This window comes from Cardiocondyla obscurior, linkage group LG08 (genome assembly GCF_019399895.1).
Source record: "Cardiocondyla obscurior isolate alpha-2009 linkage group LG08, Cobs3.1, whole genome shotgun sequence".
NCBI lineage: Eukaryota > Metazoa > Arthropoda > Insecta > Hymenoptera > Formicidae > Cardiocondyla > Cardiocondyla obscurior.
Genome location: NC_091871.1, coordinates 6,394,812 through 6,407,786, shown reverse-complemented (window position 1 = coordinate 6,407,786; position 12,975 = coordinate 6,394,812). Strand labels below are relative to the sequence as shown.

Below are 12,975 nucleotides of genomic sequence, written 5' to 3'. Positions count from 1 at the left end.
AGCGGCCAAAAAAACGCGAGCCCCGCCGACATTATCCTCGCGAAGCGGAGGTGCATCCCTCGCCGTCGATGCGCGTCGTGCCCTGTCAAACGTCAGCTGTAAATATCAATAAACAAACCGCCGCGCCGGGCGAGCGCGATCCGCGGCTCTTTCCGGCCGGGCCGGCCAAGGGTCCGGTTCAGCAAAATAAAGCACGTCGGAAACCGGGTTTTAGCGCTGCTGGCCTTTGTCGGGCGCCATCTCCGCTCGGCGCAACCAGCTTTTTCAGCGAGCAATTAGAAAGAGATTTATTTGCGCCGGCACGCCGGGCGCGCGCTCGCCGGCCGGGACCCGCATATTTTTCGCGATGAATAACACGTATGCATAGTGCTCCGAGATCCCTCGATAAATAAGACACTCGGTAGTCGACATTTCTTTAAATATTGACGAACACCGGTGCTCTAAATATTCTTGACGTGGCTTTTTTATTTTTTTTTTATTATCAAGATACGCTCGAGTAGTGTAGCTCACGTTAGCGGGAAAAAAAAATAATAAAAAAATCTGAGTCAAGTAGAAAAATTTTGAAACACTCTGTATACTTCATAGGTGCGTGCATGCGTTCGCGTCGTCAGTCGAGATGTTTCTTTCGGCCGCTTGTGCCGTGCTTTTAATGAAGAGGCACGGCGGAGTGTGACGACGCGTATTCCGCAAAACAGGAACTATACTTTATTTCTGACTTCCTCGGCGCTTATGTATAATGCAAAAGCCGCGCCGATTGATTCGGAATTTTTAATTCACCCCAGACTGTCGTTCCATATCTTAAGGAAATTAAGAAATCAGATTTTATTCGAATTATTCACAAGTCGATACATAAAAACGTTCTCGTAGTCTTAGCCCGATTGTACGTTAGCCAAGTGTACGGAATCAAGTTCCTTCATTCTTTTTTTTTTTTTTTTATCTCGTTTGACTCTCGTTTTTGACAGTCGAGTCGAACAAACTGAAAGCGATTGTTTAACCGAGACCCACATCATTCAACGCGCCGCTCTCGCGATTCGTCCTCCGCGCAATAGTTCGTAAAACACCGTGCCCGTATGTACACTCGTGTCATTAACTTTTTTACACCTCGAATGTCAATCAAAAACTGGACAGCTACTTTAATTAACTCAGCTGATTCGACCGGCCGAGATGGAACGCTAGAAAACAGGAGTCGATTGGAACACACCGCGAAAATAGTGACAACGTGAGACGGAAATGAATAAAATAAAAAAAAAAGAAATAAGGAAAAAAAAATAAAATAAAAATAAAATAAAAAGCCGGTTCGCTCAGTTGCAAAAATCTTTTGTGACGCTCCACCGCGTTTTATAAAGAAAATTAATTTTGTTCACGATATCGTCGGCGCATTCGTGAGATCGATTGAATGAACGTTGTTACATCAAGCAGTGGGATGTTTTAAAAATAGAAACATTCGATTACTGCCTGTTTTTTTTTCACCCGCGCGAGTTTCCGCAATGAGGAATTTCTTCTTTGTTCGTTATTAATAATTAATAGACAGCCGTGTGTATGTACGTACACGCATAACGGTATAATTTACATTCCTGGCGCATGTGAATGCATTGTTCGACGGGACTGAGATCACCATGAAAGGAGAGTAATCCTCGACTATGAAAGAAAAAGAACCTTCTTCGCGGTCGGTGAATAGAGACGGGTATTCACTGTATTCATCTCGCGGCATTTGATCGACGTGGCGGTGGAATATTGAGTTTGATCGGGTAAGCCCGGATGGCTGGTTCGTAGCGGATAGGCTCGTTAAAAAGTCATTAGGTGTGGTATATTATTGATAAAAAGACAGTATCTCTGGCTTCGTTTATATCGTCCGCTGTAACCGAAAATACTTTCCAAGTGTACGATGGAATGACGGAGAAAAAAAAAAAAGAAAAAATACATTCGCGAATCCGGAATAATAAATAAAATTAGACAGAGAATTAATTTTATTAAACGAGACAGATTTGAAAGTACAGAGGAATCGTTTTCGAGGACGGGATTTTTATTCTTTCTTTCCTTTTTTTTTATGAACCAATTTCGACGACACGTTCATGGCTACGGTTCGAGTTTGCCGCACACCTCGCGCGTATTACCTGTAACACGTACACACGCGTAACCGCGGAGTTACGTAAGACAGTGCCAGCCCGCGTCACGTGCACGCGATGCATGTGTGCGGATGCTGAGACAAAAAAAATACCGCATGTGCAATCCTAGCGGCCGCGCGCGTGCGCGCTGGTGCATACGCGCCGCAGGACGACGAGGCTGCGGTTCTATGCATTCGCGGCGAGGAGGCAAAAGAAGCGATGATTACGAAACCGGCGAGTGTTTCTTTTTTTTCTTTTCTTTTTCCCGTCGTCTTCGCCGCCGCGTACGAACCCGGCAGCACGGGCGCGATGATGCGAGGCATCGGATTAGACTCAGGCACGCTTTTGCGCATCGCGGTTGCGAAATGTATTTCCAATCGCGCGTCGATAATCGGCCGATGCGCCGCGGCGAAATCGGCCGCGATAAATTCACGGATTAATTTATAAGGGCCCGCGATAAAGCGTCGACGAAAAAAAAAATGAACGCGTTTGACTGTTAATATCGTGGTCATCAGCATTTACGATACAGCGATCATCAATTTATATTTAACATAACTGGTGCCGATGTATTCGTAAGTTAGCAGCCTATTGCGCTGCGCGTGAAATGAATTATGTAAAAAGTGTTCTGTGACTTCGTGAATATTCATATCTTCTAATCCGTCTTCAAGAATTAGTCTTATAAATTGCAAACAACGGCGGCTTGAAATAATGAGATGACATGTAATCTCGCATGACAAGATATACTCGTGGAAACGTAAATATAATGTAAATGCTAATAATCATGTAATAAGTATTCAACCGCGATGTGTAGCGAACACACACACACACATAGTTCCATCTCGATACTTTTTTGTCTCCGCAAAGTTCCTCTTCTATCTTTCCCGCTTATCGAATACCTTCAGAAAGTTGGCGGAAGTTACCTTCGTAATTATGATAAAGCGAAGGACAACGTCTCAATTAATATTGATAAGATTATTTTATATTTATTACCATCGTAATTTCGAAACGATAAAGTCCTACATTGTCAGATAAAAGTAAAGAAAAAAAGAAAAAAAATTGCGCAGAAAAAAAAAATTCTAACGTTGAGAGAATAGATGTCTAACGTCGTCGCTTTTTGCTTGCAGGTGAAAATTTGGTTCCAAAACAGAAGGAGTAAGTACAAGAAAATGATGAAGGCGGCGCAGCAAAGCGGGGGTGGCGGTGGAGGGCAGCACGGCAGTCTTTTAGCGGGTGGAACCGCTCTACCCGGAGGACCATCCCCTCAACCCGGTCAGCCCGGAAGTCTCATGCAAGGAGGTGAGTCGCGAGCGTACATACATATTCATAGATCCGTGTAAATTAAAATAAGAAAAAAAAAAAAGATATTTTTTATCGCGCGTTTTCGTCAATTGACCATCGATCGATTAACTCATCCTTACGATTAACCGGGGTTTTTTTTTTCTTTTCGGCGAACGCAATTTTTTGCGCATTTTTAATTGGACCGTCATCCACCGGTGTTAATTGAATGTCGCCGGTGAATGTGCGCGATGATTGCGCAGTCGACGGAACTGCTCCATCACTTCGCCGCATCGCAATCTCGGCGAGCGCCGACTCTGCCCCGTAATTACAATACTAATAATCCGACGCAATTTTCGCGGTTTGTATTTTTTTTTTTATCGCGCCTTTGCGCCGGTGCCCGCCGCAATACGGGAGCGCTTACCGTTGCCCTCTTTCCGCGGCTAACGGTAATCTAGAATCTGCCTAGTGAGTGATTTATTCGGAAATGTGCCGCGGCCCGAGCGTAATTAACCCCGTCTTGAGAAATTTCCCTTGCCAGAAGTGCCGTTTTTTTCACGAACGAAAATTTACCATCGATGTACTTCCCCAATAGTCATCGTTACATTTCGGTTTGTTATAATTTTTACAACATAATGTTATATATCGTTAATGCATTTATCTAATTTTCACGCGATTCTTTTTCGAATTAAATATCGTGAAAAATATATCGGCAGCGTGCACACTTCGTAACATAAAATCTCATTATTTAATGAATGCAAAGTGTAACTGTTCCGCAATTAAGAATAGCATCAAGGCAACGCAAATGTTTCGGAAGAGATAAAAATCGGTGCGCTCCTAAATGGTAGAATGTCACGGAAACTTGACGTGCGGGGATCGACTATATAGACCACCCTCTTCCCCCCGTGCCGACTTGGAGCCCGCGAGATCGAACGCGGCCACCCTCTGGAAACTCTTTCCCGTCTCGTAGCAGTCACCAGATGCATTAGCGGCACAATGCCGCTCCCTCGCGCGATTAATACAATTTGCGACGTCGGTCCCATTGAAGCCCGCGTAGCAGCTGCATGCAGCGGCGGCTAAACGGCCGCGAGAAATTCGTAGTAGCGGTTCTGAAACGGGTCCTCGATCCACGCTTGTGTTGCAGGGGGCGGAAGTTCCGTGTCGGGCAGCCCGACGACGGGTTATCTCGGCGGGATGGGTGGTGGAGGCGGCGGTCACACCCCCGGGAGCTCGAGCCCCGGAAGCGAGATGTCGCCTCAGCACAACGAGAGCCCGCCGGCACCCTCCTGGCCGGGCGAGATGAAGCACCATCCGCATCCGCACGCGCCGCCCCACTCCCATCACCACCCGCACACGGCCGGGCATCATCCGCCGCCGCCGCCACCGCCGCCGCATCACGCGGGTTACATGCCGCAGTACTCCTGGTACCAGGCGGACCCCAACCCCGGACTGCTCACGTAAGTGTCACCGCTTCTCGTCGTCGACGAAGGCCGGAGATTATTGCGAAATTAACGCACCTCAATAATATTCGTTCACCCTTCGCGCGCGCGTTAGGTAAGTTTTCACGTGAGAATTTTTCGCGGTTAATTCACTCGCGGACGTCAAAAGTAATTTTGCCTGGCTCGCGCGATATTTGTATTCACGTTAGCGAATCGGAAAGTGAAAATAATTACGAGTCGCGCTAAAGTGATATGGAAGCGTCTGTCGCGCTTCGCGGGGATAGCTCTGTTCCTTGAACGTCTCGCGTCTGATAATATAGCTTTGTCATTCCGGCGGCTATACCGCACGCCGGGCATAATTGAATAGCACTTCGATACTCAATCATAGACATTTTCAATTTGAAGTTAAAGTGCGACGCGTCAATCAGCGCGTCTCAACGGCAAACTGGTACTGCCAGTCACGTGTCCCCCTAGGACACGCCGGACGTTTCTCCTATTCACCGAGAACCGGCGTGACACGACAAATTTACCACCTCGCTTCGCCTCGCCGTAATATTCATTACGCTGTGATTCCGGAAGCTTCAAAGTTACCGCATATCTCTTTAATAATATAATAACCGGCGAGGACCAGGCGCGCGTGTACGCGCCGCGCAGGCCGCGAGCGTGAAAAGTGCATTTGTGCAGCGCAGATAAATGCGAAATTATTCCGCGCGGTGCCTTGCACCGTTCACGTCTGACGCGAAATTAATCAAAGTTACTTATTAAAGTAGACGGTTGAACTTTATCTCGGAAATAAAATCCTTCGCGAAGCAAAAACCCAAAGTGTTCCGAATCCCTGAAAAAAAGAAATTTCGCAAAAATCTCTCGCGGCGCGGTCAGGGTGCTTTCTAACTGAACGGTCGTATGTGATTCTTGCAGGGTGTGGCCAGCGGTTTAACGAAGATATCCCTTGAACTGAGTTCAGGCGAGCCAGCCCTTCGTGGTGCCGCGAACGTATCTCAGCGGTCCCGCCCCAAAGTGTGAATATGTGTAGCGCCTCTCACGAGGAAAATTGAATGTTAATATTGTTTCTAATCGTATAACGAACCCCCGCATGCCGGTATCCGTGCGGGCCGTCCGTCGAAATGTGAGCGGTATGAACAGTGCGACACCGTGTGTGATACGCGCTCCTTAGCAAAATATTAATGATAATACTAATGGGATGAAAGAGAGAGAGAAAGAGAGAGAGAGAGAGAGAGAGAGAGAGAAATGCAACCGCGAATACCAATCGGCGACGATAAACGGTTCTCTAAAGTTAACGAGGATCGACGCCCCGAGTTTCCAGCTAGTGTGGACTGCTGACAGTGTCGCGGACAACCGGAAGTCACGAACAATCTACGCGTCGAGTGACTCCTCACCGATCAGTGACGTTGTTTCGGTGCGCGTCGTTTCGTCGCGCCGTGAAACGTCTCCTCCTCGAGCTGGCATCGACATTAGACGGAGGAAGACAGGAGCGAACGTCGTCGCACGGTAAAACGTATGTTGTAAAAAATAAAAAGATAAGAAAAGGAAAAAGAGGGTGATAATAACGACGGCGATTGACGACCTAAAGTCACCGACAGTCAACCCGTAACCGTTCGTGACGCGAGTTCTCTAAGGACAACGTCGGTCTCGTTCGCTGACGATCTTCAAGTTCGATTTGCCGAGTTGGAGGGCACTTGTAACGCTTTGCGTATGATTGAGTGATTGTCACGACTGTAACGCTTTTCGTGTTTGGCAAGTAATCGTTGTCGCAAAACTAGGAGCCGCGAGAAATCTTTTTTCCCTCCCGGGAAATAAAACGTTCCCCCGGCCTCTCTCTATGTGTCTGTTCGTGTCGACCGTCGTGATTGCGTGCATCGGATCTAATTTGATTATTACGGTTAATTATAAGCAGATATTGCCTCCAAGTAATTGTTTTCGTTGTGAAAATGTTGTTGTCTGCTGTTTGTCAAGCGTGGAATTGCATACCGAATTTAATCGCTACGGCTAATCAAATAAACAAGTTGCGCGATGCGGCAACCTACGAAAAAAAATCTCCCGTGGACGTTACCGTCAATTATTATAATTAGACAACTGGTTTTATTTTTCCGATATTAAAAACTTTAAATTTATAAGCCATTATATATTTTTTTTCTTTTTTTTTTGTGAAATATATATTTTTTGGTTCACTAACTGCAGTGCTTTACGACTCAGCTAATTAATACTTTTTCATTTGAGATTTTAAACATCAAGGTCGAGGTTTTTTAACACAGTACTGCCCGTATTATTTTCTGAGTCTTCAGAGACCAATTCCCATTCGTACAACTTCAATTTAATTAAGAATTCGATCGGCGATGATAAATAAAAATGATACGACTATATTAAGAAATAAACTCGGGCTAACTACGGGACCAGGTTGCATGATTTTCTTTTTTTTTTATTCCAACGGGCGCGATTGGCCCGATATTTTCGTCACCTTTCTGAATAATCGGCCTCGGTCTGGCACAATCGTGCATCTCTGAAACCCAATTTCCATCTCCTCGCAAATGTCAATTGCCGATGACGTTAGACCGGTCGATCTTTTGTGACAGTTGCCCAACGTTCGCGAGCGCGGCTGACCTACTTCGTGCTGAATCTCGCGCGATAGATGGACGAGAGGAGCGACAGGGCCCCGGCGAGGTTTCTTCGGTAGGATAGGCCAGGGAAGGAGGGGGAGGAAACGGAGGGGGAAGCGAGAGACAACGTTGCATAAACTCGTTGAGTAGTCGTTCCTCAAGGCAGTTGGAAGTAATGAAATCCTAATGACATTTTCGTGAGTCAAACGATCTCGGCAATCACGGTGGCTCGCTGTAATCACCAGTCCCTCCTTCCCGGATGAGGCAACTGGCCGGAGGCCTCCGAAGAGGAGAATAATACGCGAACGGAGAAGCGGATAGCTATAGGAGCGAGTTGGAAAAAAAAGAAAAAAAAGTCATTATCTCCGTTGACGACGCGCGGAATGTCACTGATGCTCGAGTACATTAAGAACTTCGGAAAACGTAGAGAGAGGACTCGTCTCAATTTCAGCATCGATCGGACGTCCCTTTCGTAGTTCGGTAGCCTAACGCGCGTTGTCCGCTCGATTTTCGCTCAATTGCAATATTTTTGTAATTAAAAAACGACGAAGAACGTTTGTCTTAATAATAGTTAGTTTCCAAAGTATTTATTTATTTATAGACCTCTAAAAAAAATTGTCATTTTCTTAAGTACGCGCTCTACGACGGATTTCGAGTTGTAAAATTGACCTATTAAAAACTTCGGTGAATTCGTAAGCGAAACAGGAACGATTTGCTGCCTTTGAACGATCGAAGACCCTTTCCGAATAGAATTTTCTATTATTTTTCGTCGCGAGCGAGCCACGCTCGAGCACCGTCGGGAACGCGAGCTTCACGCTGCGAAGTCGTTCGCGTCGCGGGCAAAACGGCGGACTGTTTTACGCTGTTTCTTCTCCTACGTCGGCCATGTTGGGTCACCTTTGCCATCTTGCATCGCACAATATCTAGCTTTCCAAGCGGCGACGTAAAACCGCAAAAACGACGGCTGCGGCTTGCAACAGCGGGAAACTGGGAGGGCGGGCCTCACCGCTGACCCAGATCCCGTCGGTGCAACAACAATGGTCGCCGTCTCATGAGAACGCGTGGTACCACGCAGTTCCTGTCCTTCCTGATTCCGCCGTTTCCTTCGCTCTGATTGTTACCGTTCGACACATGTCGGTCGCGATGCGCGCCAAGCCCCGGCTCTCAGTTCCGCATATTCCAGATCGCAGGAAAAAAGAAGAAAAAAAAAAAACGTGGCTTCTTGAACTCAATATTGGAAATTAAAATATTAAAATCTTCAATTTCGTTTTATCGAATATTCCGCGCGTTCTTACGGTACCATCGAGCGAGTTCTTAACGTACCCCCCACCGTTAAAAGATTAATTACCCGGCGGAATGTTCACGATTTCGAAGTTACGTCGAGCTCGCGGGGCAATTCCCAGGTGAGATACGCAGCGCGGAGTTTACTTGACATTGCAGAGTGAAACGTAACTCGTCTCAATGTCGGTGCAGTTGCAGACCGCAGCCGTGTGATTTTTCCGCCTGCCAATGGAGATCGAGCCGGCGGTCGAGTATGCATCTCGCGTGGCAATGCGTAGGAATCCCTTTCCCCCGATTTCCCCCTGAGAATCGACGAGAGGGTGCCGGCGCCGCGCGAGTCGACGCGGCGCGGAAACTCGAGGCGGATTAGGCTGCTGGGTTCGCCCCCACGGTGCACAAAGAGAACAGTACAAAACTAGTTTTATGCCCTTCCGCTCGCGTCGACCGCGCTTTGCTGTTGAACGCTGGTGCGCGATCGCGTGTGCTTGCGTAAGGTAAAAAAAAAAAATAAAAAAAGGGCCTCGCGGCGGAAAAAGGAACGATAGTATGGTGCAGACTTGGGGAATCGATGTCACCGGAATTCCTCGTAGCCGTTCGTCGTCGGGCTGCACGCGTAAGATGCACACTGGCGGCGACGGTGACGACGACGGCGACGAATCTCTCCCGCATATAATAATAAGTGCCGTTAGGTGTAACCGCAAGTCGCGCCGCGGAGAACTAGGAAGCACGACACCGGCCTCCTCGGACGGGTTCTTGCGTTTTGATTCGGTGCAATAAGAAAGTGTATGCGTGTATAATTTAAGACGAAGCTCCCCCTCAGTTCCTAAATTGCGTGTATAAAGCCGGGAAATACGGAAAACAGCGTAAAACAATTGAGCGTGGTCGAAGTGACAGGGCCGCGCGTTTCGATCATCGTTTTCGTGGGATTAGGCGCAGAATTTCCTGGAAAATTGCTGTTATAAAAAAAAAGAAAAGAAAAAAATGCTGATAATAATAATAATAAATTTGTCGTCCGCAAAGAAAGAAAATGCCGTTCTCGAGTTCGTAAACGAAAAAAAAATTGCCACCCCGGGAAGTAATTTATTCATACGTTTTCACGAACGTAGTCGTGCTCGCGGAGAAAATCACAGTTTCCAGGAAATAATGCGCGAGATGTTAATCTCAGCGACGTGGAAGGACGTCGGTCCGACAGGTTCGACGAATGGCGTGCAAAACCAGCCCGTGGCGGTTCGTCTTTGCCGCGTTCTCCTCGAAATGTGCGGATTGTGATTTCACCGCGCGTGAGAAACCAGTGCGAACTTAATGTTGACAAGTACGCGAGCGAGCGAGCGAGTGAGCGAAAAAAGAAAAAAAAGAAAAAAAGAGCGAATGGTAAACAGCATAAAGAGTCCATAGAATTTACTAGCGTTACTAGTCTCGGTGCAAGCCATCGGAGATCGATCACGCTCGGCAAAGCTTGGGCGAAGTTCGAACGCCGAGCATCTGTACATATTGCACCGGGGCCCTCTAGTGTGTAAGCCGTAAGTGAATTTGTGTAAAATACGATATTGTGATAAGAGTGTAAAGAGATGCGGGAAAGGAAAAAAAAAAAAAAAAAAAACCCCCCCCCTCCTCCCGCCGAGAGACAGAGAAAACAAGAGAGGCCTAGAAAATCGTCTATATACATATAGAATATAACACGGCAGACCCCAATTTATCGATTTTACCGAGTACCCTTGTACGAATATAGAATATTACGAAAACTAAAACACCTTAATTATGATTACTATTGTATAAAATATGAATAATAACTAATTAATTCAATTTAAACCGTCGCCTCGCCACGTTTTGTATTTAATCCTGTCCTAATATTATCTCTTTAATTTACGTAAAAAAAAATTAAATATAAAAATAGTTACTGACTGATTATAAAGTTTAAAAAGCAAAGCAGTTTTTATTTAATATCGTTTAATGATCTTTCGAAATAAATGTAGTTATTTGTGAACTCGATTTGGAAAGGACGAGACTATGTGGATCGAAGTGCGTTTATGTGCCAGCAGCGAGAAGAAGCACGACACGGCGATTGACACGTCCCTCGAGAATTACCACATTTTCGTGCAACGAGTGGACGTCGATGATTCAATCATTTCCTAAGTGAGTAAGAGCTCTCTCTCGTCCCGATGGATAACGTCTCGCGCTCTTTTTGCTTCTTGTTTCTTTGTTCAGCGGCAACCACCTGCCGCTCTAGAGCCAACGTACGCATGCTCTACTTTATGAATAACTGTACTCCTATCTTCGCTCAAAGGCGCACCGTATCCCACGTGTTCTCGCGAGGCTCCCGCTCGAGATCCCGAGGAGGACGGCCACGATCGGGAGCGAGGAAATTATCAGAGCTTTCGAAACGACTACGCGCGCCATATTTCCGCGCGTATCCGACTACTCGCCGGCTGAACGAACGTTCTGCGTTCTCGCGGAAGAAAATTTTTCTTGGAACAACGCTTTTTTTTTTTTTTTAGCGAGCTTTGATTAAATTATCCTGCCCCGAGCTCGGGCTCTGAGTGTCTCGTTAGGGGACTGAAAATTGTCGAGTAAAAACCGTTTCTCCGGGAAAGTACTTTATTCCGAAGTCCGTCGTTCGCCACGCGCGACTAAGCCCGCTCGTTCGTGCGGGACCACGCGGCAGAAAAAGGTACGCCGATGTCGGGATGAATACGGCGGGGCCCGTGGTTTCCAAACGTAAACTTATACTTATATACAGAAAAGGGAAGAAAGAAAAAGGACGAAGGGAGGACAGAGAGGGCCACCGTACGACAATGCGAGGAGTCCTCGCGGGAAACCTTGCGAAAGAGGGGCCCGCAGGGCGGCAAACAAAAACGCATAATGGACACAATGCTCGATGGGGCACGCTCGAGTTCTCGCAAGGCAGGCGCCTGCACTCGAACCTGGCTCGAGCCTTCGAAAAGATTACGTCGAGTGGATGTTTATTTGCTTTCGGCTACTCTGAAAACGAACACCCGCCATCAACGTCGAATTCGATTTAATTTCGCGAGAATTGCTATCCTTTTCGGGAACTTTGTTAGGCTCGATCTTGATTTTTTGATTTTTAATTTTTACCAGAGTTTTATTTAACAGGAAAGAGAAACCTTTTAAAAGCTGAATTCTACTCAGACCAAAACGCAAACTATTAACGAGGGCATAAGAAAATGATATGTATCTAACGTTATTAAGTACTTTTAGAGTTTTGTTTCGGTGCTATTAAATAACAATTATTAAAACGCGGAATATAATTATATATAAATCGTCAGATTCAGCGCGGTGTAATAAGTTTTTGCAAATATCGGATTATTTCCAGACGTAATTGCATACTTCGCGGCTCCCTCGATGTCATTTGTTTACTAAGAAAAGTATACGAGGCGAACGATCGATCCGGGACACTTTCCAGCTAACGCGCGTGGCAGATTTCGATAAACCCGGCGAATCTCGTCAAGCCAGTTTATCGCTGTTGATACTTAGCTCCCATTGCCGCGTTTATGGGAAGAATATAGCCGGACTTGTTATCATCGTCCGTTAGGCAGCCCGATCCAGTTTTCAACTGGCAGTAACAAAAAGAAAGTGACGGAAGGCGCTTCGATTTTTTTTTTTTTCCTTTTTTTTCCGTATATTTGAAGAGGCACGCGTTACGAGAAAAATTTATATTTATCACTTTATCGTCACCGTAATCTCGATTGATCTGCATACTGCACCGACGTATCGCCGCGTTGCGCGTCATATTGGATAATATTGTTTGCGCGAAACTGACCCCGTTTCTTTCTACCGGCCGTAAAAAGAAAACACGATATTATCGCCACGTGGAGGCAAATAGATCGCCGCCGCGGCGCGCGCGAAGTTGACACGATCAAACGCCGCGACTTTTGTCCACATATCGTACCCGTGATTAATAACTCGGTAAATTATTTACGACGCTAATAATACGCTCGGAATGCCGGCGGGCTCCTCCATCCTCCCGGCGTCGCATATTTTCCCACGTAACAGGATTACTCGCGAGCGCCGTTTATTCAGCTCGTGGCTCGGCGCGCGGCGTTTTAAATTCATAATATATACATCGATAATTTTTATTTCTAGCATTGTGGAAAGCACCGCAACTTTTTTTTCCCCGAGACGGGAGGCCGGTCGTGCTCGAGCGAACGTACGGCAGCACGCGACTGCTACACGAAAGCTAAAAGTGCCCCAGAACTCGTAGCCGCCGCGTACACGATACTCTTAACCTTCCCAATGTAAGCG

General features: G+C 46.5%; 1 protein-coding gene across 3 annotated transcripts in view; it reads left to right on the top strand.

Annotated features, from left to right (window-relative positions):
* Positions 1-9,002, top strand: part of Dll (homeotic protein distal-less) — a 72,864-nt gene extending 63,862 nt beyond the window's left edge. For all 3 annotated transcript variants that reach the window (XM_070661256.1, XM_070661255.1, XM_070661254.1), the window contains exons 3-5: positions 3,230-3,401; positions 4,525-4,837; positions 5,738-9,002. In XM_070661256.1, coding sequence (XP_070517357.1) covers positions 3,230-3,401; positions 4,525-4,837; positions 5,738-5,756 — 504 coding nt within the window. In that variant the 3' untranslated portion in view covers positions 5,757-9,002. The remainder of the gene's footprint in view (positions 1-3,229; positions 3,402-4,524; positions 4,838-5,737) is intronic.
* The last annotated feature ends 3,973 nt before the right edge of the window (positions 9,003-12,975 follow it).